The sequence below is a fragment of the Lithobates pipiens genome, unplaced genomic scaffold (genome assembly GCF_037356315.1).
Source record: "Lithobates pipiens isolate NorthernLeopardFrog02 unplaced genomic scaffold, aLitPip1_a1.2 Scaffold_18, whole genome shotgun sequence".
Lineage (NCBI taxonomy): Eukaryota > Metazoa > Chordata > Amphibia > Anura > Ranidae > Lithobates > Lithobates pipiens.
Window position 1 is genome coordinate 550341854 of NW_027507758.1, and position 23905 is coordinate 550365758.

At 42.1% G+C, this 23905-nt stretch overlaps 1 protein-coding gene across 5 annotated transcripts in view; it reads right to left on the reverse strand.

Moving 5' to 3' along the window:
* Positions 1 to 23905, reverse strand: part of ITSN2 (intersectin 2) — a 250355-nt gene that overhangs the window by 170921 nt on the left and 55529 nt on the right. For 4 of the 5 annotated variants that reach the window (XM_077488889.1, XM_077488887.1, XM_077488886.1 and 1 more), the window contains exon 3: positions 17242 to 17334. In XM_077488889.1, the coding sequence (XP_077345015.1) occupies positions 17242 to 17334 (93 nt within the window). Of the gene's footprint in view, positions 1 to 17241; positions 17335 to 17423; positions 17475 to 23905 lie in introns of those variants that run through there. The other variant, XM_077488888.1, reaches the window with a different exon arrangement.

A 23905-nucleotide genomic window follows, 5' to 3' on the forward strand; every position in this document is an offset into this window, starting at 1 on the left:
GTCAGCCAATATCGATTACATTCAAACCCCCTTGTGTAATAGTTTGCTGTGACATATCACCTGGTTATTGGATTTAAACAATGTAGAGGTCCCCACAGTGCCAATATGGGGAAAATGTATCAACTGGGAGATTCTCCATGAACAGGATCGATATCCACAGACTTTGTATACTATTCATATCTAATAAGGAAGTGACTGATGTCCATATTGCGCCATAACAGTTGACTGTTCTTTAAAAAAATACTTAAAGGATAAGTTCGCCTTTGTTTAAAAAAAAAAAAAAAATGCACATCTTATTGCACTTTCACCTAGCAGCAAAAGGGTCATCGGTCCCAATCCCAACCACGACATTACCTGCCTGGAGTTGCACGCTCTCTATGTGACTGTGTGGGTTTCCCCTGGGTACACCGTTTTCCTCCCACACTCCAAAGACATGCTGGTAAGTCAATTTGCTCCTGTCTAAATGGGCCCTAGTATGTGGTGTATATGTATGAATGTGGGTTAGGGACCTAAGATTGTAAACTCCTTGAGAGTAGGGACCGATTTGAATGTACAATGTATATGTAAAGTGCTGCGTAAAATTGAGAGCACTATACAAGTACCTGAAATAAACACATAAATTGCAGGTAAAAATGTGTGCATTTATTATTTATCGTTACTATAAGCCTGCAAAGCTGACGCAAAAGGACTCCTGCAGACTCTCAGTGTAAGCGGGTCTGCTCGTATCTTGTAAGGGCAGGCAGTTACAAACTGACTGGAAGATTCAAAGAACTAGCTAAAGTGCTCAATAGCACCCTGGTAGTTCATTGAGAACCACAAGCCGACAGCCACAAAGGCTGATGGTACTTGTAGTTATCACATTTACAGAACTCTGAATGAATGATTTGGCTTGGTGGGTGAAGCCTCGCACTAACATGCATTTTTAATTGTGACAGTGAGTGTGGGGAGAAGATCCCCACTTGCTGTCACAACAGGAGATCAGGGGGTGCTGGGGCTGGTGCAACAGTAACATCTTACATCCTGAATATGGGTGTAACGTAACATGTTATGAAAGGTGAAGGTATCCTTTAACTGGAACAGTGACAGTTATTTGTGTGCTTTTGTTACATATATACAAATTCCCAATAACATATACTGACTGATGTAGTTATACCTGTAAGGCCCCATGCTCACTGGTGGACCACCCAGCACCAATGTCGGCAGCCTGCCAAACTATGAGAGGCTGACAGCTGCTGCAGCTGGACAATGCACTGAATGAAAGCAAAGTTTAAAAAGGATGCGCCCGTGCACAAATACCCAAAAGGCAGACTGCTCGTCCTCCTGGCTTTCGTCCCTGGACACATACTGCCCTAAACGGTATGTACCGCAAGAAGCACCACCCAGCCACGGCAGCTGTCAGCCTCTCAGAATCTGACATGATGCCGGCAGCGGGGCTGGACAGTGCACCTGTGCCCACCACTAGAATCTAAACACCAGAGCCTCAGGACTAGGGCTAAATGCCCAGTGAGTATGGGGCCTAAGGCTTGGAAGGTCACCCCGAAACTAATGTGAGAGTAAAATTACACCACAAGTCCCAACTGTTGTGGAATTTTATGGGGATTGTCTATTCATTAATATAACTTTCATATAGGATAATCTTATTAACCAATGATTTTCACTGGGCTAGTAGGGAAGGGTTACCTCTTCAATGGTATAATTAACAGACCAAAAGGTAATATTTTCTAGGGTGAACATACACTCCAATTGTTTGTTTTCTAGCCAGGTTGAACAACCTTCTAATAAGATCCATCAGAAATATAAAAGAAAGCTACTTTCCATCAGAAGTTGTTGCTCCAGATGATGATATTGATGCATCCAAAGGCCACAAACTCAAGCACATGATCTCTTCCAAAGAGGCTGAAAGGGACTGACTAGGTAGAAGCAACTAGTAAGCACCTTCGCCTAAACATCAACTTTACCTTTCATGGAAACCTTGCAATTAAATGTTGTAGCTTTTCGTATTGTGACTAGACTCCAGACTGAGCCTTATCTGCAAGCCAATGAAGGCTTCCTGCTCGATAATTTAATGGTCCAGGTTTGGCAGAATAGATCATAATTTGAGAACAAACCCACCTCTTAGGTCATCACTGTGAACATATAAAAGGTAAGATTCTAACTAAAACCAACACCAACATTGATCCATTGTATAATGTTTACAAATGCAGATCGCTCAGTGAATTGACCAATGAGCTCGTAAGGGTATGCATCTATAGAAGAGTTCTATAACTTCTCTGAAAAAGGAAGGGGAGAGGATGACCCGTCACAAGTGTGACCACAAGGAGGATGTGACAGACAGGGGATTATCAGAACTACTGAAAACAGAACATATTGCTTTTTCTTTTATAGTATCCATCCTGAAAATATATTTGTGATGAGTGTACTTGCCAACTTGTGCTTGTGTACTTGTAGAAATGACTAGTTACAGTAGTAAAAATCATTTAAATATGGCAGCAACCTATTACAAATACTTCACCCTTACTGTAACCCCCAAAGCACTAATAAGGGCACTTTTAATATGCATTAGCTCATATTATATATGCAGACAAAGGATTGTCATTCTCTTTATTCCTGTCCTTTGAGTATTACCAAAGGGCTTTACTAGCTGAAAAACATCATTTTCCTTACTGGTGTTCAGATTCAAGTTCATTACTGTCTTTCGGCAGCTCTAATCTATGTATAACGATCTTAAAAAAAAAAAAAAAAGGCATTGTTTGTTCACTGATCCTCTGCTGATCAGAGCAGATGGATGCCAAGATTGTGTCTGCTCCATTTATGCGGAGTGGACACGGTCAGAGCCCGCTCTGCTATATTGGTGGCCGGGAGTAAACCAACTATGCAGTCAGTTTACACCCAACTGCCCTCCGTTCCGATCTGCCTAGATGAAGTGGGATGGATCGATCCCCTTATGTTTTTTTTTTTTTTTTTTTTTTTTTTAGTGGACCAGATTGGAACGGAGGTAGATGGGTTAAACAGACACAAGTCTATTTACACCCGCTGGTCCATAGGGCTGAACAGAGGGTCTGATGAGGTCCACTTGAAAAAATGACAGGTGGACCTGACCAGACCCTTCGTGTGAAAGGCCAGCAAAAAATCCACTTTAAAATAAATGTACACACAGCACCGCCTGAGTGTAGTATTAGTGTAAACAATTTAATTGTCACGATACAAAACACTAACAAGATATAGTTTCAAAAAAATGCTCATCTGTAGTGGGGTGTCACTCCCAATGTCCTCGCACTGTATCCACAGGCCATAGAGGGGAAGGGAGGTCTGAAGTTCGTCCTGTGGCCACCAGGAAATCAAACGAAACCAACATGGCACACACGTAAATTACATCACGAAAAGCCAGTAGCAGAAGCTGATGCTCCAAGCACGTAGCCAATCCTGTGTAGCGTTCCCGGCCGTGTCCCTACTTCCAGAGACGTCCTTTCAATTTGTTCCACGCTGGTTTTCTTGGACTTCCTGGTGGCCACAGGACAGACTACAGACCTCCCTTCACCTCTACAGCCCATGGATACAGTGCAAGGACTTTAGGAGAGACCTGAGTGACACCCCACTACAGACGAGCATTTTTTCAACTAATATCTTGTGAGTGTTTTGCATCTTGACAATTAAATTGTTTACACCAATACTACACTCAGGTGGCACTCCCTGCCTTTCCCTCCTTTGCTTCATTCCACAGAGCTGGCTTTCTCTGGGGATAGCTGCCACCATTCATTTAATTTATGACATGGACTCTAAAGTCCAAGTTTTAGAAGTACTGCTTACAATATTGTCTGCTCTGAATGTGCCTTATTACCATTTTACACGTATACATGGTCTTTGCGCCAGCAATTACTGCATTGAGTGCACATACAGAACATACAGATTATTAAGCTGGCCATAGGTTACTCATTTTTGCCTTTGGATCAGCCTGCATGTTGGACGGAAAATAAATAATGAACAGATTTCCCCCCCATCCAAACAAATGCTGTCTAGAAGGGGTGCATGGATCACAAGGCTCAATGAAGTTAGAAATCTTTTGCTTGGTAAGACATTTTTAATATATGCATGTAAACTGTGTATTTAAAGTTTACATAAAAGGCAAAACAATTTTTAAGCTTTGGATAGAGTGCAGAAGGATTAGAAGGCTTGTCGGTTTTTCTTGCTGCCCGTTTCCCCGTTAAAAGAGATCCCCCCTCTCTATTTGTCCTGTTTACCAATATCATTGAAAGTGAAAGTAAAAGAAAATCCCACTTTTTGGGCTGTCCCCAGAAAAGTAATAGAGGGGAGATCTTCCAATGGGGACACTAGTTCTGGTTAACTGGGGGTCCCCAAGGAATTCCCTTAATTTGCAGCGATTTGCTCTCACTTCCTGTTTGACTATGGGACAGGAAGTGGGGGGAAATCTCCACTATGGGACACAGATGACAAAATCTGACAGAGAGATTATAACTTACTCTGTCAAAAATGAAAAAAATAAAAGAAGAACGGAGCAGGAGAAAAACACCGGACTTAGGGCTTTGCAGACAGAGAAGAAAACACTGCAGATATATGTGCCCATCTCAAATTTTATGAATCAGGTTTACATTTGCTTTAACTTTCTCAGAATTTAGCTTTAACCACAAAGGGGCTTATGTATGAAAAGCATCCCAACAAGAAAAGTTAGTGCCTACAGTAACCAGATTCCATTTGTTATTGCAATATGGAACAAAAAAACTGCTTGCTTTTGGGAAATGGGGCTTTTTTTTTTTTTTTTAAACCCAAGCCCCAAAAAGAAACAGCTAACTAAATGAAAATCACATTCTTTGCCAAGTGACTCATACAGCTTGGTATTCAGAAATGTTTGAATGAAGAAACTCCATAGAACGTACAGATCACGAGTTACTCTGTACCGGTCTCCACTCTTCTTACTGTGAATGTTACAATTAACATAATACTCTTGTAGTGTTCCTTACCCTCTGACACTTTTAGGAGCATCAGAGGCTCTCTCTGGTAAGTCCTGCCTACTGTTTGTGATACTTGGCCTCAGTTCACTCTTTGACCTGCATGTGGATCGCAGAGGAACCTCACCACATTTCTGCACAATTTACATGTGATTCAGTGCAGTTCAAGTTGAACACATTCATTTTGAATGGACTCAAATCACACTACATCACACCGAAGTGGTGCATGCACCGATTTTAAAAGTGCAATGCAACTGAATTGCATGGTAATTTTGAAAACGCACTGTGTTTGAGGATTAAGATTGCACCGACACCTGCTGCAGGTTGCAAGGACAAGTGCGATTTGAATGCGGTGTGGGAAACGTGGGATTTTCTGAACCACATTAGTGTGGACCTAGGCTTAGCAAACTACTTGCTGTCTGTGAAGCTTTAACATCTAAACTGTGCAAGAAAGTGCTTGCACATTATCAGTGACTGCAGCGAGTTCTGATGCTCCGCACAGGCAGAGGAAAGTCAGTCCTCACTCCATCCTGGTACTAACAGATCACTGGAGGCTTTACAGGTAGGCCGAGAAGAGGGAGCGTGGGAGCAGAGTGGGCTGTCCAGAATGTCAGAAGTTGAAGAACACTACAATGGTGTTAGAAGGTGGTTACAGTGTCATTCAGTGGTGGTACTGCCCCCCAAATGCTACGGGGGTATCATATGTTTTGGCTGCCTTGGTTAATGAAAGTGCAGGATAAACCTGCTTGGACCATTCTTGGTTTCCAAGTCTTGTGCATTGTTTACTGCCACCATTACTAGCTGAGCCTGTTCCCTTATAATGAACACACACAATTTATTACACACTGATTGCATAAAACCAAGCAGATATAGGTCAGGAACGTCAGTTAATATGTTCCAGCTCATCTCGTGGGATTTTCATTCACAAACCTCTCTAGAGTTCTCTCGAAAAAAATGGTACGAAAAATCTCCAATAATCAGAGGTTCTACAGATAATACCTTGATAATGAGAGAAAGAATGGTCAGACGGATTCAAGCCAATGAAAGGTTACAGTAACTCAGATTTCCCACTTTATACAACTGTGGTGAGAAGACAAACATTTAACAAATCACAACACATTGAGGTGGATGGGCTGCAATAGTAGCAGACCACGTTCGGTTCAACTCCTGTCAGCCAAGAGGAGAAAAAGACGAGACTGCGTTGGGCCAGCATCCTCAAAACTGGACCGTTAAATTCTAGAAAATGTAGCCTGGTATGATGAATGTTTTTTTGCTGAAGCACAATGATTATAGATCAATCACTGGATCTAAATCCAAAAGAAGAACTTTGGGTTGTGGTCTAAAGGGAGATCCACAACATAACAATAACCGTCAGATCTATAGAAATTGTCTCATGCAATCCTATCAACATGGACCAAAATCTCAAAGAAAAGTTTGTGGATTCTGGAATCCATGCCACAAAGAGTTGAGGTTGTTTTTTTGAATGCAAAGGGAGGCCCTACCCTGCATTTTATAGTGTTCCTTATACATTGCTCAGTGAGTATCTCTCTGTGTAATCTTTAGTGTGGACTTTGCTTAAATGCTTTCTGCAGAAAAAGGCTGTGAATTAGTTTAATACATGGGCAATATCTTGGGAGGACACATCCATGACAACTCCAGATAAGGAGACCCAATAACTTAGGAATGTCCAAGAGATGTTATCTTGGACAAACTACATTTAGTGTTAGCCTAAGAAGTGTTTCTTTGACGTTAACCCTTTCATGACTAAGCCTATTTCTGACATTTGGTGTTTACAAGTAAAAATCCCCATTTTTTGCTAGAAAATTACTTAGAACCCCCAAACACTTTTCCAGCTTCGTTCCAGTCAGTAACTAGCCGCTGGAAGAGCCGGATCATCGGGAGGCCCAGGAAGAGTGGCAGTTATCCTCTGAGATAACAACCGAGCGGCTTTTAGCCTCGAAAAGCCGATTGCCCGCTCTAAACAGCAGTACTGGGATGATGCCTGCAGCTGTGGGCATCATCCAAGTATAACCCCGGAAATCAGAGTACGCACATCTGCGTACGCTCGGCGGGTATGGGTTAAAGTATACCTAGAAACAAAAACTTGGTTAAAAACTCATTGTACAGATGTTTTTTGTTGGAATGTGTACCCATTGTGGCAAATCATCCTGTTTTTTTACTGTGACCATCATCATCAGAGCAAAAGTGATGGGAAATATTAAATAGTTTTCACTTTTGGAAAGATTTCCTTTCACTTTCTGTTGTGCTTTCAGGATGGGAATTAAAATGGAAGCTTCCCAAATGAAAAAAGGGGGCTGTAACCATTGGTAACTCAATTCAAAACTAAGAGCTCCTTTAGACAGGCAGCCAGGGGGTGATAAGCCGACTGCCCACCTTAAAGAATAACCCCCCTCCCCCCGTTGCATTTGGCGAGCAGTACCGCCACTGTATGTGGACCGTTTTGGTAAATAAGACCACACTACACATGGTTGAAGCGCAGTGGGTCAGCATTTTCAGTAATAAAATCTGTGGTGAGGTGACATACAACCTTCTCACCGCTAGTCAAACACTCACTGAAAATCCATCCCCCACAGAGGGGCAGCAAGGGCTGCCGGTAGGGCTGCACAATTGTTAAAAAAAAAAAAAAAATTGCGATCTCGATTCAACCCCCTCACGATCTTAATCCAGCTATTCCACAATTCATTCATGTAACAAGTGAGTCGTTTTCTACTCAATCAGCTGTCAAAAAACAAAATCAGAGACCCTAGAGAACAAAATGGCGGTTGCTGCAATATTTTATGTCATACTGTATTTGCTCGGTGGTCTTAACCCAATTTTTTTGTATAATGTAAAAGATGATGTTACCCCACGAGAATCGTGATCTTTATTCTAAGCAAAAAAATCGTGATTCTCATTTTAGCCAGAATTGTGCAGCTCTAGCCGTCACATACCAGAAGGAGCCCTAAAAAAGTACATTTGTCTACAGCTACACTTTAATTAGGAGATTATCCTTTACTAAACAAACTCGGATTAGTAAGGCATTTAAACGCCTACTGCACTGAAATAATGAAACCTGAGAAAGGGTGACTATACGCACCGATTTAAAATGAAGATCCCAAGAGCGAGATTAGAGAGTTATATGCGAAAGGAGAGAGAAAAAAAAAATAGGATTGTTATGTCATACTTACCTGTAAAATCCTTTTCTTTGAGTACATCATGGGACACAGAATCAGGCTAATATTCATTACCTGCTGGGTTATATTCCATCATCAGGTGAATAGACACTGGTAGACAAAGGTCTTCAGACAGGAAGTGATCCCCTATATAACCCCTCCCATACAGGAAGTACTTCAGTTTTGTAGCAAGCACTAAATCCTCAAAAAAGAGGGGAGGGATCTCTGTGTCCCATGATGTAATAGTCATTACCTGGTGGGACGTCCCAGAGCAATAGCCTTGCGGTGAGGGAGACGCCCTGCCAAACAATAGCCATCAGAACTTATACGGCAGCCCGCAGTACACTGCGGTCAAAAGCCGAATCCTCAGCTGTTTGAACATCCACTTAATAACATTTTGTGACCGTATGCACTGAAGACCAGGTAGCAGCCTTACAAATCTGAGCCACAGATACGCGATGGCAAAAAGCTCAGGAGGTTCCTACACCCCTGGTAGAATGAGCTCTCACCCTAAAGGGAGCATCTTTATGTTTCAGACTGTAGGCCTGAATGACCAATTGACGGACCCAATTGGCAATGGAAGATTGGAAGCTGCCTGCCCCTTCTTGCGTCCTTTTGGTAAAATAAAAAAGGAGTCTGATCCTCGGATCTCCGCAGATCCAGACAGATAAACCTTGACTGCCCGGACAACGTCCAAAGAATGCAATCGTCTCTCTTCTGCCAAACGAGGCTGAGAGAAAAAAGAAGGCAAAATAACGTCCTGATTTAAAAGAAAGGCCGACACCATCGTTGGCAAAAAGGATGGAACAGGTCATAATACGACTCGATGGTGAAGGATCAAGTACGGTTCCCTGCATGAAAGGGCCGCCAACTTCGACAACCTTCTAGTCTGGTTGATAGCCATCAGGAAGGCCAGCTTGCATGACAGCGAGTCTAATGGAATTTGGTTTGGCTATCTTGGTTTCATTAACCTCTGTCATGAAAGGGTTAAATCTGGAACCAACAAACTGCAAGCTAGCTCTGTATTTTGCTCTACACACACTGGAGGAATCCTGTTTTCTATGCTTCTTTGTTAAGTAAAGAATTTACTAAAATAATAAGAGCAAAAAAAAAAAAAAAAAAACATTTTAGGAAAAAATAAAAATAAATCACCATCACAGTTTCCCTTAATGTGCCACAAGGACACTGGCCCAGGCGGTGGGCTGATTTGCGATTGTGCTGACATCGTCATTTTCCCCCTGAGTCAGCATTATGAGGGATGACATAGCTGTCCTGTGAAGTCACTCATTTGTAAAACTCCACCACACAGGCTTGCAGCCCAATGCTGCAGCCCGTTTAATATTTAATGAAACGACAGTCTGCTTGCTGGCTGCGGGGTGCCAGTATACGCTGAGAAGTTATGCCGTGCTGTCGTAATATTGGCACTTACTTGTATTTCCACCCATGGCACTGTAATCTGCTTTAAAATGTGGAAAATTTACATAAATCACTATGGAGGAGACTCGACTTAAAAGTACATCCCAGCTAAAAAGGAACACTTTATTAAAGTATAACTCTAGCAAAAAAACAAAAAATAAGTGGCAGTTTTAATCACTGCTTGGATCCTCACTAGGAAGACTTCCCCTCACTTTCTGGACAGGTGACAGTGGTCAGGAGATCAGGGGTATTTTGCCAATGGGTACACAGACAGAAATATTTCTGCAAGAGGTTCTAACACATCTCTATTTAAATGAAAAAGGTCACTTCTTGCCTCAATAACTACTGCCAATAAGAAGGATGGTGAGAGGAAATTTCTTAAACTAAAATACCTGAAGCTGGGTCTAACCCTGTGGTTTTCAAACTATGAGCTAATGGGGGCCTCAAATGCGGTCCCTGACATTACAAAAGGGCTTAAATGGTTAAAGTAGTTGTAAACTTAGACATGAAATCTGAACAATGCATATCCCTTTATAGCAGTGATTCTCAACCAGGGTTCCGTGGAAGCCTAGGGTTCCTCCAGAGGTTGCTAGGGGGTCCTTCAACATTGGGCAATTTCTGCCTCTCATAAGTTCCAACTCACACCATTAATCTTTTTAGCTATCTGTAAGGAGGTAATTCTTCCCAATGACCACAAGTGTAAGGACCATTCCTCTCACTGACCATCACACTAATGTATCATGAGTTGTAGATTTCTAATTTTTATTAGGGGTTCCCCGAGACCGGAGAACTATTTCAAGGGTTCCTCTGTGTTGAAAAGTTTGAAAAAGGCTGCTCTATAGTATGTAGTAAGAGCACTAAGTGTCAACTTGCTGCTTCCACCTTATGAAAACAGCATAAGTAACTTCTGATAAGTTTTCCTGACAACAAGAGAAAAATACATGTGATGGGAGGGAGCTCCAGCATGCAACATGTGATGGACAGCCTCAGCTCTGTTAGGCTGAGGCTGGAGAAGGGGGGGGGGGGGGGCAATGCCTCCAATCAGCTCTCACTGAGCTCCGAAGATTATACCTTCAGCATCCTACTCCAGCTTTCTGAAAGCTCAGACAAGCTGTTTAAATTCAGGACTTTGAATGGATGTAGAGAAGAAAAGACTGCAGATAAACAGGTACAACTTATGTAGGAGAACTTGTATGATCTCTGTGCATCACCTGAGGCCAGTCACTTCGCTGAGTATATGGAAGAGTTTACAACTACTTGCAGACCTTATAGAGGGAATGAGGGTCAGAGAGTTGACGTGCTACATTGTTGACTGGGAAAATGCTGCATAAGACAACATGAAACTGGGAACATGTTACATGATGAGAATAGTTACCATACAATCCTACATATGAAAAGCTGATTCTGCTTGACAATTTTTTTTTTACCATGAAAGGGCATTGAGCCAAGTTTTATTTTTTGCCCCTGCTCCTCTGCAGGGCTTGCCTGCCAGTCTGACTGCTGGTCCTGTCCTGTCCTATGTATGAGAAGCCGCTGTCAGCATACAAAAAAGGGAGAGAGAGAGCTGTCAAAGCCCCTAAAATTTACACCACAAGGAGCAGCTCTTTCTGTGCATTCTACAGAGATCGTCTCACGGCTTCACAGAAAGAATATTCTTTGTCTGCCTGTCCCTCACTTGTGTCTCTCCTCCTAACCCCTTCGCTACTGCCACACGTTTAAAAAGCAATGTAATGAAGGATTTATATGTGAAATGGTACTGCGGAAAACACTTTCAGATGTGCAGAGTGCCCGTGATTCTATCCTATCACAGGTACTGTGGAAATCCGAGTGTCATTGGACAGCTCAGATCGCAAGCACCATCTACAGAGCGAATCAGGGCAGCTCTGTACCTGCTGTGAACCAATTTCAGCCATCACAAGTATAAACATTATAGTATTCACAAACACTCAGCCCATACCCAATAGAGAAAGATCCCCTTCCTCCATTGTAAATAGCCTGAATGTTTTTTTTTAACATAGCAAGAAGGAAGAGTGCAGAAAATTTAAGGTGAAGATGAGGGAATATCCTAAAAGGGTAACTCCACTTTTGTGGAGCAAAAAAAAAAAAAAAAATAATAATAATAATAATAAATAATATTATAACATATACAATTGTGACACAAGTCAAAGTAATTGAATGTTATTCAAAATGACCTTTTCTTTTCAATTTGCAGCGCTGTAATTTTCTGTAAAATGCAATATGGCTACCTGGAGTGTTCTGTATACAGATGGTGTACAGAACCCCCCCCCCCCCCCCCCCCCCCCAAATATCATTTCCTGGTTGTGCGATTGACTTATTACCGATTTTCCCAGAAGTCTGCACTAAAATACAAGCCAGATTTTGGGCATCCTCTACAACAAAAATAGAATTTTTGGTGAAAAATCCCAAAGGGAAATCACATCTAAATGAATGCACACCCCACCACTTTCCTCATTATAGCCCTGCAGGTGCAGCAGCTAATTAATATTTATAAAATAAACTCCCATTAGATTCACTATGCATATGGACACAGACAGCTATTTCTTCAGAACAAAAAGGTAGGAATCTGCACTGGTCAAAGCCCCTGCAATATACATAATTAACCCAAGAGTTACTCTTTACATCGCCACTGACCACCAAGTTTTTAAGTGGGTTCCAGTGACCACCAATGTGGATAGGATCATGGTTAAAAAAAATGAAAGGAAAATGGAAGCAACCCCATTGGTTTTGTTTTATATAGTAAAAAAAAAATATATATATATATATATATATATATATATATATATATAACTCTACCCGTTTGTTTTGTTTTTTTCAATTAATACGCCAATAAAAAAATAAAAAATTCAACCAAAACAAAGCTAATGATATAAAAAATTTAATTGGGTGCAGTGTTGCTTGATGGAATAACTGTCAAACTATCACAGCCAGCACTGAAAAGTAAAACAGCCTGGTAGTGAAGGAAGTGTATGTAAGCTGGTTCTCAATGGGTAAATAAATACCACCCCGATTTGTCATGCTCACCAATGGGCATACTTTTGTAAGTTTGATTAAACTTTGACCAGCTAGGTAATGGCACATCGGAAAAAGAAATTGTTTCCATTAAAAAGTTTTAGGTGGACAAAAGCAATGGCGGCTATTTGAACATCATTTAGTAAAGTGGAGCTAGGCAAGGCATTGTCTGCGTCTGCTGGAAGTTGTGGGTGGACACAGACATAAATTACTCATGGCAGCTTCTGGGCTGCTTATCAGCTGTTCCTCCTTTGCAAAGAAAGAGGTAAAAGGAGTTTCAAAAGCTCTGCATTTGAACAGAAACTAGTCCAGACTGGGATGACACAAAATCTGAGTTCATTGCTAAATGAATATAGTAGTGCAGATCCCATACAAAGGCTTTATATTTGAAACCTTTGCTTAGCCTTTAACCACTTGCTTACTGGGCACTTAAACCCCCCTCAGTCCCAGACCAATTTTCAGCTTTCAGCGCTGATGCACTTTGAATGACAATTGCGCGGGCATACAACACTGTACCCAAATGAAATTTTTATCATTTTTTTCCCACAAATAGAGCTTTCTTTTGGTGGTATTTAATTACAGCTGGGAGTTTTATTTTTTGCTAAACAAACAAAAAAAACAAAAAAAAAAAAATCATGTTTTAATAGTTTGTTATAAAATTTTGCAAATGGGTCATTTTTCTCCTTCATTGAAGTGCGCTGATTAGGCGGCACTGATAGGCTGCATTGGTGGGCACTGATGGGCTGCATTGGTGGGCACTGATAGGCTGCACTGGTGGGCACTGATAGGCATAGTTAAGGCAGCACTAATAGGCATAGTTAAGGCAGCACTAATAGGCACAGATAAGGTGGCACCAATGGGCACAGATAAGGCGGCACTGATGGGCAAAGATGGGCACAGATAAGATGGCACGGATGGGTGGCACGGATGGGCACTGATAGGTACCACTGATAGATGGGACTGATGGGCACTGATAGGTGGCACTGCTGGGCACTGATGGGCGGCACTGATGGGCGGCACTGCTGGGCGGCACTGGGGTGCAGCACCTTTGAGGCAGATTGTGGGCACTGTGGGTGGCACTGTGGGCACTGCTGGGTGGCACTGATGGGGGGCACTTACTTTTTATTAGGGTGGCACTGCAGGGGGCAGGTGGGCGCTTGCATTGCTGGCCGTGATCGGGACTATTGTCCCGATCACGGCCGCCGGTGATCGGCTTTTTTTTTTTCTCCTCGCGCTGTCAGCGCGAGGAGGAATACTAGCCGATTACCGGCTCCGTTATGTCACCTGATCTGCTGTCATTGGCTGACAGCTGATCACGTGATAAGGGGTCGGGATCGACCCCTTGCACGGATCGGTGATCAGGCGAGTCTCATGGACTCGCCGATCACAGAGCGCGCCCCTCAGGGCGCACGCAGGGCGCTCGTACACGGGACGACGTCAATAGACGTAGTCCCGGAAAAGGAGATCCACGCTGTAGCCGTCAATTGACTATAGCGCGGATCTCAAGTGGTTAATCTATAAGACCATGAGGCTCAAGCTTCATTGACACGCTCAGGACATAACCTTAAAAAGCCAAGAGAAAAAAAAAAAGCAATATGTTGCAGCTCACAACTCCTTAGGCAGTGTGGCTGCATTATTATTTTATCTGGTGAGCCAGCCAGTAATGTCCTATACACACGGTCGGACTTTCCGACGGAAAATGTGCGATCGGAGCTTGTTGTCGGAAATTCCGACCCTGTGTAGGCTCCATCGGTCAGTTTCCATCGGAATTTCCAAAAAATTTGAGATCTGGTTCTCAAATTTTCCAACAACAAAATCCGTTTGCGCAAATTCAGATCGCATGTACACAATTTTCGACGCAAAAAGTGCCACGCATGCTCGGAATCAAGCAGAAGAGCCGCACTAGCTATTGAACTTCATTTTTCTCAGCTCATCATACGTGTTTTACATCACCGCGTCCTTGACGGTCGGAATTTCCAACAAACTTTGTGCGACGTGTGTATGCAAGACAAGTTTGAGCCAACATCCGTTGGGAAAAAAAAAAATACATGGATTTCGTTGTCGGAAAGTCTGACCGTGTGTACAGGGCATAAGACTTCCTGTCCTATGGAGAAGAAGCATCGTCACCCTAGGACAGAACTACAGAATACCTCCCCCTTTTTCCACATCGGGGTAAGTGTTCTGATGTCCTTAGAGGTAGCTGGGAATAAGATAAATTATACAAAGTTATCAGGTGACTGGCAGGATCAACGGGTATTTTTTTACATTTATTGAACTGATGGAACAAAGCACTTTAAACTGTATATCTAAAACAGACCAAAAAGGTGCAAACTCGAGACATTCACATATCTACACCGAGTTCCACAGCATCGGTCTACTGTAGGACCTGAAAAGTCAAATTCAATTAGGAGTGTGGAAGGCCTGGAATTTTTCGTTTTAAAATGCTGTCTGCACCTCCATTGACAATATCCTGCAGCATCGGGGTTCGATTGCTAGCAAGGAGAGCAAAGAGCAAGCAGGAAACTTCTCAGACAACCCAAAACCTGCATGTAGGTTGACAGGTTTCCGTTTAGAATGGCTATAATGCGTGTTTGGTTCTGTGGTAGGAAGGGTCAATCCTTGTAAATGTTCTCTGTAGTTAAAAGCTGTATTGAACCAAAACCAAAAATGTAATATATTGCAGCTTACCAATCATTGGATGTGGTGGCTGCACCCCCCCCCCCCCCCCCCACACGATTATCTGGCCAGTAACACACCCCCACTTTGGAGGAAGGAGCACAGGGGCACCTTTGGACAGCAGCACTGCCAGTCTGGAGGGATGAAGTGTAATGCCCCGTACACACAATCGGACTTTCCGACAACAAAACCGTGGATTTTTGTTCGAAGGATGTTGGCTTGCATACACACAGTCACACAAATGTTGGCCAACAATTACGAACAATGTACCCGATATCTCCATTAGGAACGCTAGTTTTACAAGACCGAGAGCTTCCGGCTCGTGCTGGATTCCAAGCATACGTGTACTTTTGCCCGACGGACTTGCGTACACACAATTGGAAAGTCCGACAACAAACATTTGTTGGAGGAACATTTGAGAACCTGCTAGCCAACATTTGTTGGCAGTAAGTCCGACAACAAATGTTCAATGGAGCATACACACTGTCGGTCTTTCAGCCAACAAGCTCACATCCAACGTTTGTTGTCGAAAAATCCAATCGTGTGTACGCGGCATTAGATGTACTAGCAGATTTGGATCCAAATTTAAGACACGCTCCAGCTAACACTTAAATAAGCAGTTGCAGCAAAAACATTTTTTTCCGCTTTGGGATAAAGGTTTTACAGTGCCTTGAAAAAGTATAAACCCTTGAAATTTTCCACATTTTGTCATGTTACAACCAAAAATGTAAATGTATTTATTGGGATTTTATGTGATAAACCAACACAAAGTGGTACATAATTGTGAAGTGGAAAAAAAATAATAAATGGTTTTCAAAATGTTTTACAAATAAATAAAGTGAATTGTGGCGTGCATTTGTATTCAGCCCCCCCACCCCCCCCTTCTCTGATTAATGCTCTCCATGCCCAGCCTGTCAGTTTAGGTGGACGGCCATGTCTTGGTAGGTTTGCAGTTGTGCCATACTCTTTCCATTTTCTGATAAAGGATTGAACAGTGTTCTGTGAGATGTTCAAAGCTTGGGATATTTTTTTTTTTATAACCTAACCCTGCTTTAAACTTCTCCACAACTTTATCCCTGACCTGTCTGGTGTGTTCCTTGGCCTTAATGCTGCTGTTTGTTCACCAAGGTTCTCTAGTAAACCTCTGAGGGCTTCACAGAACAGCTGTATTTATACTGAGATTAATTTACACACAGGTGGACTCTATTTACTAATTAGGTGGCTTCTGAAGGCAATTGGTTCCACTAGATTTTTGTTAGGGCTATCACAGTAAAAAGGGGTCGAATACAAATGCATGCCACACTTTTCAGATATTTTTAAAGAATTTTCAAAAAACATTTTTACATTTTCCTTCCACTTCACAATTATGTGCCACTTTGAGTTGGACTTTCACATAAAAACTCAATAAAATACATTTACATTTTTGGCTGTAACATAACAAAATGTGGAAAATTTCAAGGGGTATGAATACTTTTTCAAGGCACTGTACATACATAAAAGCTGACCATTGTAAGCACCCCTGTCCTGTATTAAATAGTTTGTCTCATCTCTGTATTTGCTACATCTGCTGGAGAGCTTGTTCTTTTGAAAAACCATCATGAGAGACACCAGATGAAAATAGAAAGACAAAAAAATAATAATAACAAACACGAATGCAGACATCACATCCAAAAATTGGCAAGCTGTAATAAAATAAATGTTTGCTTTTGGGTTTAATACTGCTTTAATTGCCATGTGTGATGGTGCTATGTAAAGGATTCCAATTGTCATCCTTACTGTAAATATTATCCTATAGAGCTGTATGTAGTTGTCTTTGGAAACATTTCATATACTGCATATTTGTATTACACTTGTATGAACCTTCTTGTACAGCATAGCAGCACTTTATATATAAATAAAACAACACAACAAATGAACAGAAATACATGTTATCCTTACAAATGGAATACTCGTGCTTTATTGTAAAGATTTCAAAGACTCACCGGTAATCAGTCCGCCTATTGGCTTCAGGCTGGCAAACTGCTTGTCGTGTTTGGCCCGCTCCTCCGTAGTGATTGCCCACATATTTGGCCCCCCTGTAAACAAAGATCACAAAAGTCACTATTAGTTCCCACCAGGGTTCCTGTGCCTTAAATCACATGTGAATTATGCCCTGGCTTCCTACCATCGCCTGTCACCTGCTCCATGGCACTACAATCATTAGCAGCCCTCACAATGGGGCGGAAGTGACACACATTTTCAGAAGCTGTCTGCAGCCAAGTCACATTTTTGATGTGGTTCTGTAACTTCCTGCAGCTGGGGATCTCTCGTCACACCCTACAGACAAAACAACCACAAGCTGCTAAGGCATGCTGGGACATGTAGTTCTACAGTGGTTGGAGAGTCACAGATCGCCCAAGGCTACTATAGGCATTCAGGATGTAATCTGAAAGATACTCCTGTCAAAATTAAAAATCATGTCCTGAAATGTGTACAGGAAGCAACGCCTTGACCCAGGGGATCTCCACCAATCCAAATCCACGCAGCTGTACTGCACCTCTCCACTGCACTACTTGATGTTTTATTTTCATGCTGGTAAATTGGTGCTCAGGGATCACCAGTTGCTTAGGCATAACCCGTCTCTTCCAAAAAGAAATGCACCCACAATAAAGCAAAACTAAAGTTACTGCAAAAAAAGACATGCTTCTGGAATTAAATGAAACTTTTCTGGCTGTTAATCTTCTGCGCATCCCCGTTTACATTTCTAGCATGGTGCCAGTGTGCGAAATCAATGAGGAGTATCATTATTCCAAGACAGCTAATCTAGATTGACCAAGACCGGTACCCAGGAAAAGCCAGGGAGAAGATGTTGGCGAGGGACCTCACACGTGTTAAAGTGGTTGTCAAGGCTAAGGGTAAAAAACTTTCTGTGGGCTGCTTCCCCCACCCCAACAGTCCAACCTAATACTCTCCCCTCTTGATTCAGTGATGTGCACGAGAGCCTTGGTTGCCCCGGGACTCCCTCTCCTCACTGTCAGACAGCAGCAAAAGCCACTGAGCCAATGAGCAGAGAGCGATGGGGGGGGGGGGGGGGGGGGGCTGAGTCGCAGTTCTGTTTGTCTCATGGATGCATATAGCACACGCCAGTGCCCCCATGGCAAATGGCTTGCTATTGGGGGCACTGGACAAGGGGGAGGAGACAAGAGCCCCAGCAAGGGACCCAAGAAGAGGAGGATCAGGGCTGCTCTGTGCAAAAACCACTGCACAGAGCAGTAAAAAAATTTCTATTTTTTTTTTTAAAGCTGAACCTTTAATACCACATTAAAACATTGGAGTAGAAATATTCTTATAGAAATAACAAAACAAAAAATATTTGCATTTATAAACTTTTTTGCATTGAAGACTTTAGAGCATGCAACTGATCAGTGCATTCCAGGCTTGTACACAGGTTAAAGATCTATTGTTATAGGGCTGAAAGAAGTAATCAATGGACTACAAGTGCAGTGATGCCTCTATGTCTATGTAGTCCATCAAGATCCGGGTCCTCTTCTGGAGGTCCCAATTAGGACTTGCAGTCCTGTAAATGAATGGCACGACTGAGCCATGCATAGTGAGTCTAAATCCAAACACAGAAGATTGCAGGGAGAAGCACCCCCTGGTTCGGGTAAATGGTGGCAACTTGAGGGTGGAGGGCTTAGAGATTGTGCCCATGTTACATGTTATACCCTAAATATGGATGCAACATGAAACATGGGATGAAAGGTGAACTCTATACCACCCACAAAACACAAGTTGACCGTAACGGGACAAAAAAATAAATAAAAATCAAGCCCGACCACCATTTGTCTTTCCCTATTAACCTGATATCATGAGGGGTCTTTCCTCCTTGAGATGAGGATCTCTGCCCCCCCCCCCCCCCACCTCTTCCTACTTATCTGTGTTTTGAGGCGCATAGCTGTGTCCATGTGCGTTGTTCCCATCATAACATTGTGTTGAGGTGGGTTGTGCTGCATAAGAATGTAGACATACTGCATTGTTTCACAATGCGTCTCCGGTTACCACACCTCTGAGAGTTTACTGGACTGATGTACCATCCTGGACGCAGACAGGTTTGCATCCAGGGTCACTCATCTATCCCTGTATCGAAGGTAAGGGCTTGTTCGCACAAGTGGTGCCCTCTAAAGAGCGAACAGCAGTGGATTGCTTTTCACAGACGACATCTTGCATTCCCACTGCCTAATTTAACCCTATAAATGTCACAGTACCGCACTGCAACTGCATACATTTTTACGTGGACAATTGTGGTAGAGCCCCATAAACCTTCATTAGGCATGCCATACATGCATCGTTGAATTACCAAAGAAGTTTCTTTCGAAAAGCTTATCTAAGAATTTTCATTCGTATTTCACACCAATAGTGGGCTTCAGCAATGGCCGATTTTCGTGCGGCAATCAAATTTGAGTAAATCGGACATGTTGGAATTTTTTTTTTTTTAAAGGAACGATTTCTAAATCAATGACGGGAGAATTGTGCGAGAAATGTAATCAAAAAAGAAATACGCATGTGCAAGAAAAGAAAATTCTGTAGCAACATGACATAAAAATTAAAGGCTTAGTTGGCCGAATTTCTAAATCAATGGGGGCAGCATCGGATCGGATCACAAAAACGCACAATTTTTCGACCATGTATGGCCAGCCATATGCTATATAAAAAATCGTCCAAAATTCAGTCATTTAGACAGTTCATTCGTTTTTCTGCCAGTTAATAGGCACAAAATCGATAATCGATGGGACTTTGAGCCAAAAAAACGAAAAGACAAGTTTAGAAATTTTCTGCCGAACAATAAATTTAAAAGGTTAATGTGTTTTCCGTCCGAACTGTCTGCACTAGGTATATGTAAAAAACAAAAAAAAAATGCATTCATTTATGTCCAGTGAACGATTTATCGGTCATTACAAGATGACACTATCGTTTGCGCTCGCGGCCGAATTTTCGTTTTTCAAAAATGGGTTTGGCCGATTTTTCGTATAGTATATGGCCAGCATTAATAGAGTATGGCAACAAAAAGAAAAACAACCCAGTGAAAGAGATGTGCCGTTTCCATCTTTTGCCATGGCACATGTATCGCTGTGAATGTCTGCATGTCCGTGTTCAGGCATGCAGTCAGGAGGCGGTAAAATGACAGTTGAACTGCCTGATTTTACTGCCCCTCCCCCCCACGCTGCACATGTGACCCAAGCCTTAAAAGTAGAAATAGGCAAAACTTTTTTTCTTTCATTTTGTGCCCTCTCCACTCTATCCAAAACTAAAATAAAATAAAAGTTTTGCCTTTAGCCATACTTTCATGCTCCGTTTACCATCATAACATCAGCACACCAGCCTGTCATTGATCTATACAGGCAGCTGACACGCCTGGGCAGGGAAAGATGCTTGTTTTCTTTAGTGTATGGCCCCCTGCTCCAGTGTCAATGGGCCCTAAATAGGTATTTCTGATGGAATTTATATTTTTCCATGAGAGATAAAAACGAAAATGTAAATTTGCACAGTTAGAAACCGGCCCTATAGCACAAGCTGCCAGCGGAGGCTAAGGGGATAATTGCGCACATTATAAACGCAGCATGAAAGGTTATTTTCTATGCCAAATTCCACACTCCCACATTGCCAGAAAATCTCTGATTACACAACATACGTACAGAATCCTAATAGAGTGGGGGGTGTTGGGAAATAATTAGCTTGTGGTTGTCTGTGCGTCTCATAATTTCACGCAACACTTCAGTGAATTCAGTCTGCTTGCTGCTTAAGAGATGTAAATCAAAGGAGGATTGCTGAAAATTTGCAAATGTAATAACTGAATTACTCCTTTTTTCTGAGCCTTTGCAGCTTATTCTATTTTATATTACTCCTTCGTCACAAAAAAGAAAAGAAAAAGAAAAAAATATAAAAAGTAAAGTGATATTGAAGGTTCGGCTTTAAAAAAAAACGAATAGGTTATACTTGCCTACTCTGTGTAGTGGTTTTGTACAGAGTAGCCACGATCCTCCTCTTCTCTGGTCCGCCGTTGGCGCTCCTCGCTTCCCCCCCTTCACCAGTGCCCTCCCCCCCAACAGCAAGCCACTTGCTAGGAGGGGGCACAGGTGCACGATTGCTCCCGGCCCTGCTCTCTGTGTCCATAAAACACATAGAGCTGAGGCTCAGCCTGGCCCTGCTCTCTCCTAAAAAGTAGAAAAATACTGCGCTAAGTGAACATAAAGGACAAATAAAACAAAAAACAGAGCAGCAGCTCAATATGGTATACACATATAAGCAAATAGAATTAGCAAATGGAGCCGTGCTACAAATATCACACAAAAAATGCAACTAGTGCACAAGTATACTGAAATTGCTCCCAACACAAAAAAAGTTTTAGGATTAGTCCATAGTAGAGCTTCACGATTCTGGCCAAAATGAGAATCACAATTTTTTGGCTTAGAATAAAAAGATCACGATTCTCACGACATAAAATCTTTCATTTTATACAAAAAAAATGGGCTAACTTTACTGGTTAGTTTTGAAAGATTGCTGTGCAACTACAGTGTGACATAAAATATTGCAACAACCACCATTTTATTCTCTAGGGTGGCTACTAAATATATATATATATATATATATATATATATATATATATATATATATATATATATGATGTTTGGGGGTTCTAGGTAATTTTCTAGCAAAAAAAAAACAACAAATGTCAGAAAAAGGTTTAGTGTTTAAGTGGCTAAACTTTTTTTTACTTTTAGGCCTCATGCACACGGACGTTTTTACAGCCGCTTTTTTGAGCGTTTTTTGCAGCTTAAAAAGGCCTGTCCATGTTAGTCTATGGCTTCATGCCCACCTAGGCGTTTTTGAGCTGCAAATGGCATAGGCGTTTTTAAGCTGTAAAAAAAACCCAGGACCAGTGCGTTCCCTGGCGTGGAGCTAGAGCTGTAAAAACGCGAATCGCGGGAAAACGCGCAAAAACGCGCATAAACGCGCAACATATTTTCTTTGTTTTCTGAGTGCTATAGCCAAGAGATGTGTTTCTTTAAAAACGCTACTTAACGCTAACGCTAAAAAACGCGCAAAAACGCCAATGCAAAACGCGGTAAAAATCGAGTTTTTAACGCCGATTTTTCCAGGCGTCGGAGCTAGCTTTGCAGCCAGTTTTTTAAAACGTCCGTGTGCATGAGCACTTACACACAAAGTCTATTCCATTGACAAATTGTTACAATGTTTATACTTAAGTTCAACCGATAAAGAATGTTTTGATTCTTGGCAGACTGCCCAGTTTTTCTCTTCCTTTATTTTGAGGGCTGTGGCTTCAGAAGAGCAGAGAGAATTCTTTGCATAGAAAGAATTGTGAAACACTTTAGTCAAGATTGTGATAATGAATCTTGATGATTAATTGTGCAGCTCTAGTCCATAGGCATAACCACATGGGCTCTTCATACAAAACCACAAACTCGTGTTCCTCCACCACATACATTGCATGCTTACTGGAGGCAAGCTAATATGAGCTTGTGGCTATTAAACCCGCCAGGGCCTTGTTCCAAAAAGATGATTATGACAGCTCTCAGGTACTTAGTATGGCAGGAACACACAGCAAACGATCCGAGGGATTCGGTCATTCAATGGTCTCAATTGGAGGCCTCCTTGCTGGTCCCCCAGTCTCCTCCACGCTGTCTGCGGTGTCACATTCTATTCCTTCCTGCTCTCTCCTCATTGGCTTACTGGCTGTGATTGAATGGTTCCCACTGCTGTCTCAGCCAATAAGGAGAGGGAGTCTGGGACAGCAGAGGCACCCGTGTGCATTGCTGGATCGAGAAGGAGCCCAGGCGAGTACAAGGAGGACTGTGGGGGGGGGGGGGGAATTCGCACACAGAAGGTTTTTGTTTACCTTCATGCATAGAATTTAGCCTTTACATTCACTTTAAAGCTAAAAAAAAAAAAAAACTTTGTGGGTCCCCCTCCACACAGCATGGGTAACCTTTTTGGGTTTGTCAAAGGGGAGATGAATAATGTGCTATACTTACCTTTTTCCACATTCCCCCAGCAGTCGGCACTCTCCTTCATTCTCTAGCTTCCTGAGGTGTTGGTGGTCCCTTGGTGACCTCACGTAGAACACAGGACTGCCTATCCTGCATTGTACAGGATGAAGTCAGGGAGATGTGACCAGTTAGGTACCAAAATAGAACTGTCTTCAGGGGACAGGTCTTAGAGCAAGGAGAAAGCCTCATTCATCATTCCCTAGGCAAACACGCAGTCAACCCTTGCAAAATTCCATATAAACAATAACTATAGAAGTTTTCCCCTTAAAGAAGGCGGGACTTTTTAGGCATAGACTGTGACACCAATTAATTTGGTAAAAATATATAAAAAAATAATTTTATTTCAACATAGAAAGAAAAAACAAAGAATAATATATTAACATACATTTCCGAACAGGAGAAAGGGACACATTACTTCCTCCATATGCATATATTTATAGAACCAGAAAACATTTGCTTCCTACATCTTATTCCAAAGGAACAGACTTCTATGACATTGTATATAGGTGTATTCAAAGCATTCTACAATGCCATAGAAGTCTGTTCCTTTGGAATAAGATGTAGGAAGCAAATGTTTTCTGGTTCTATAAATATATGCATA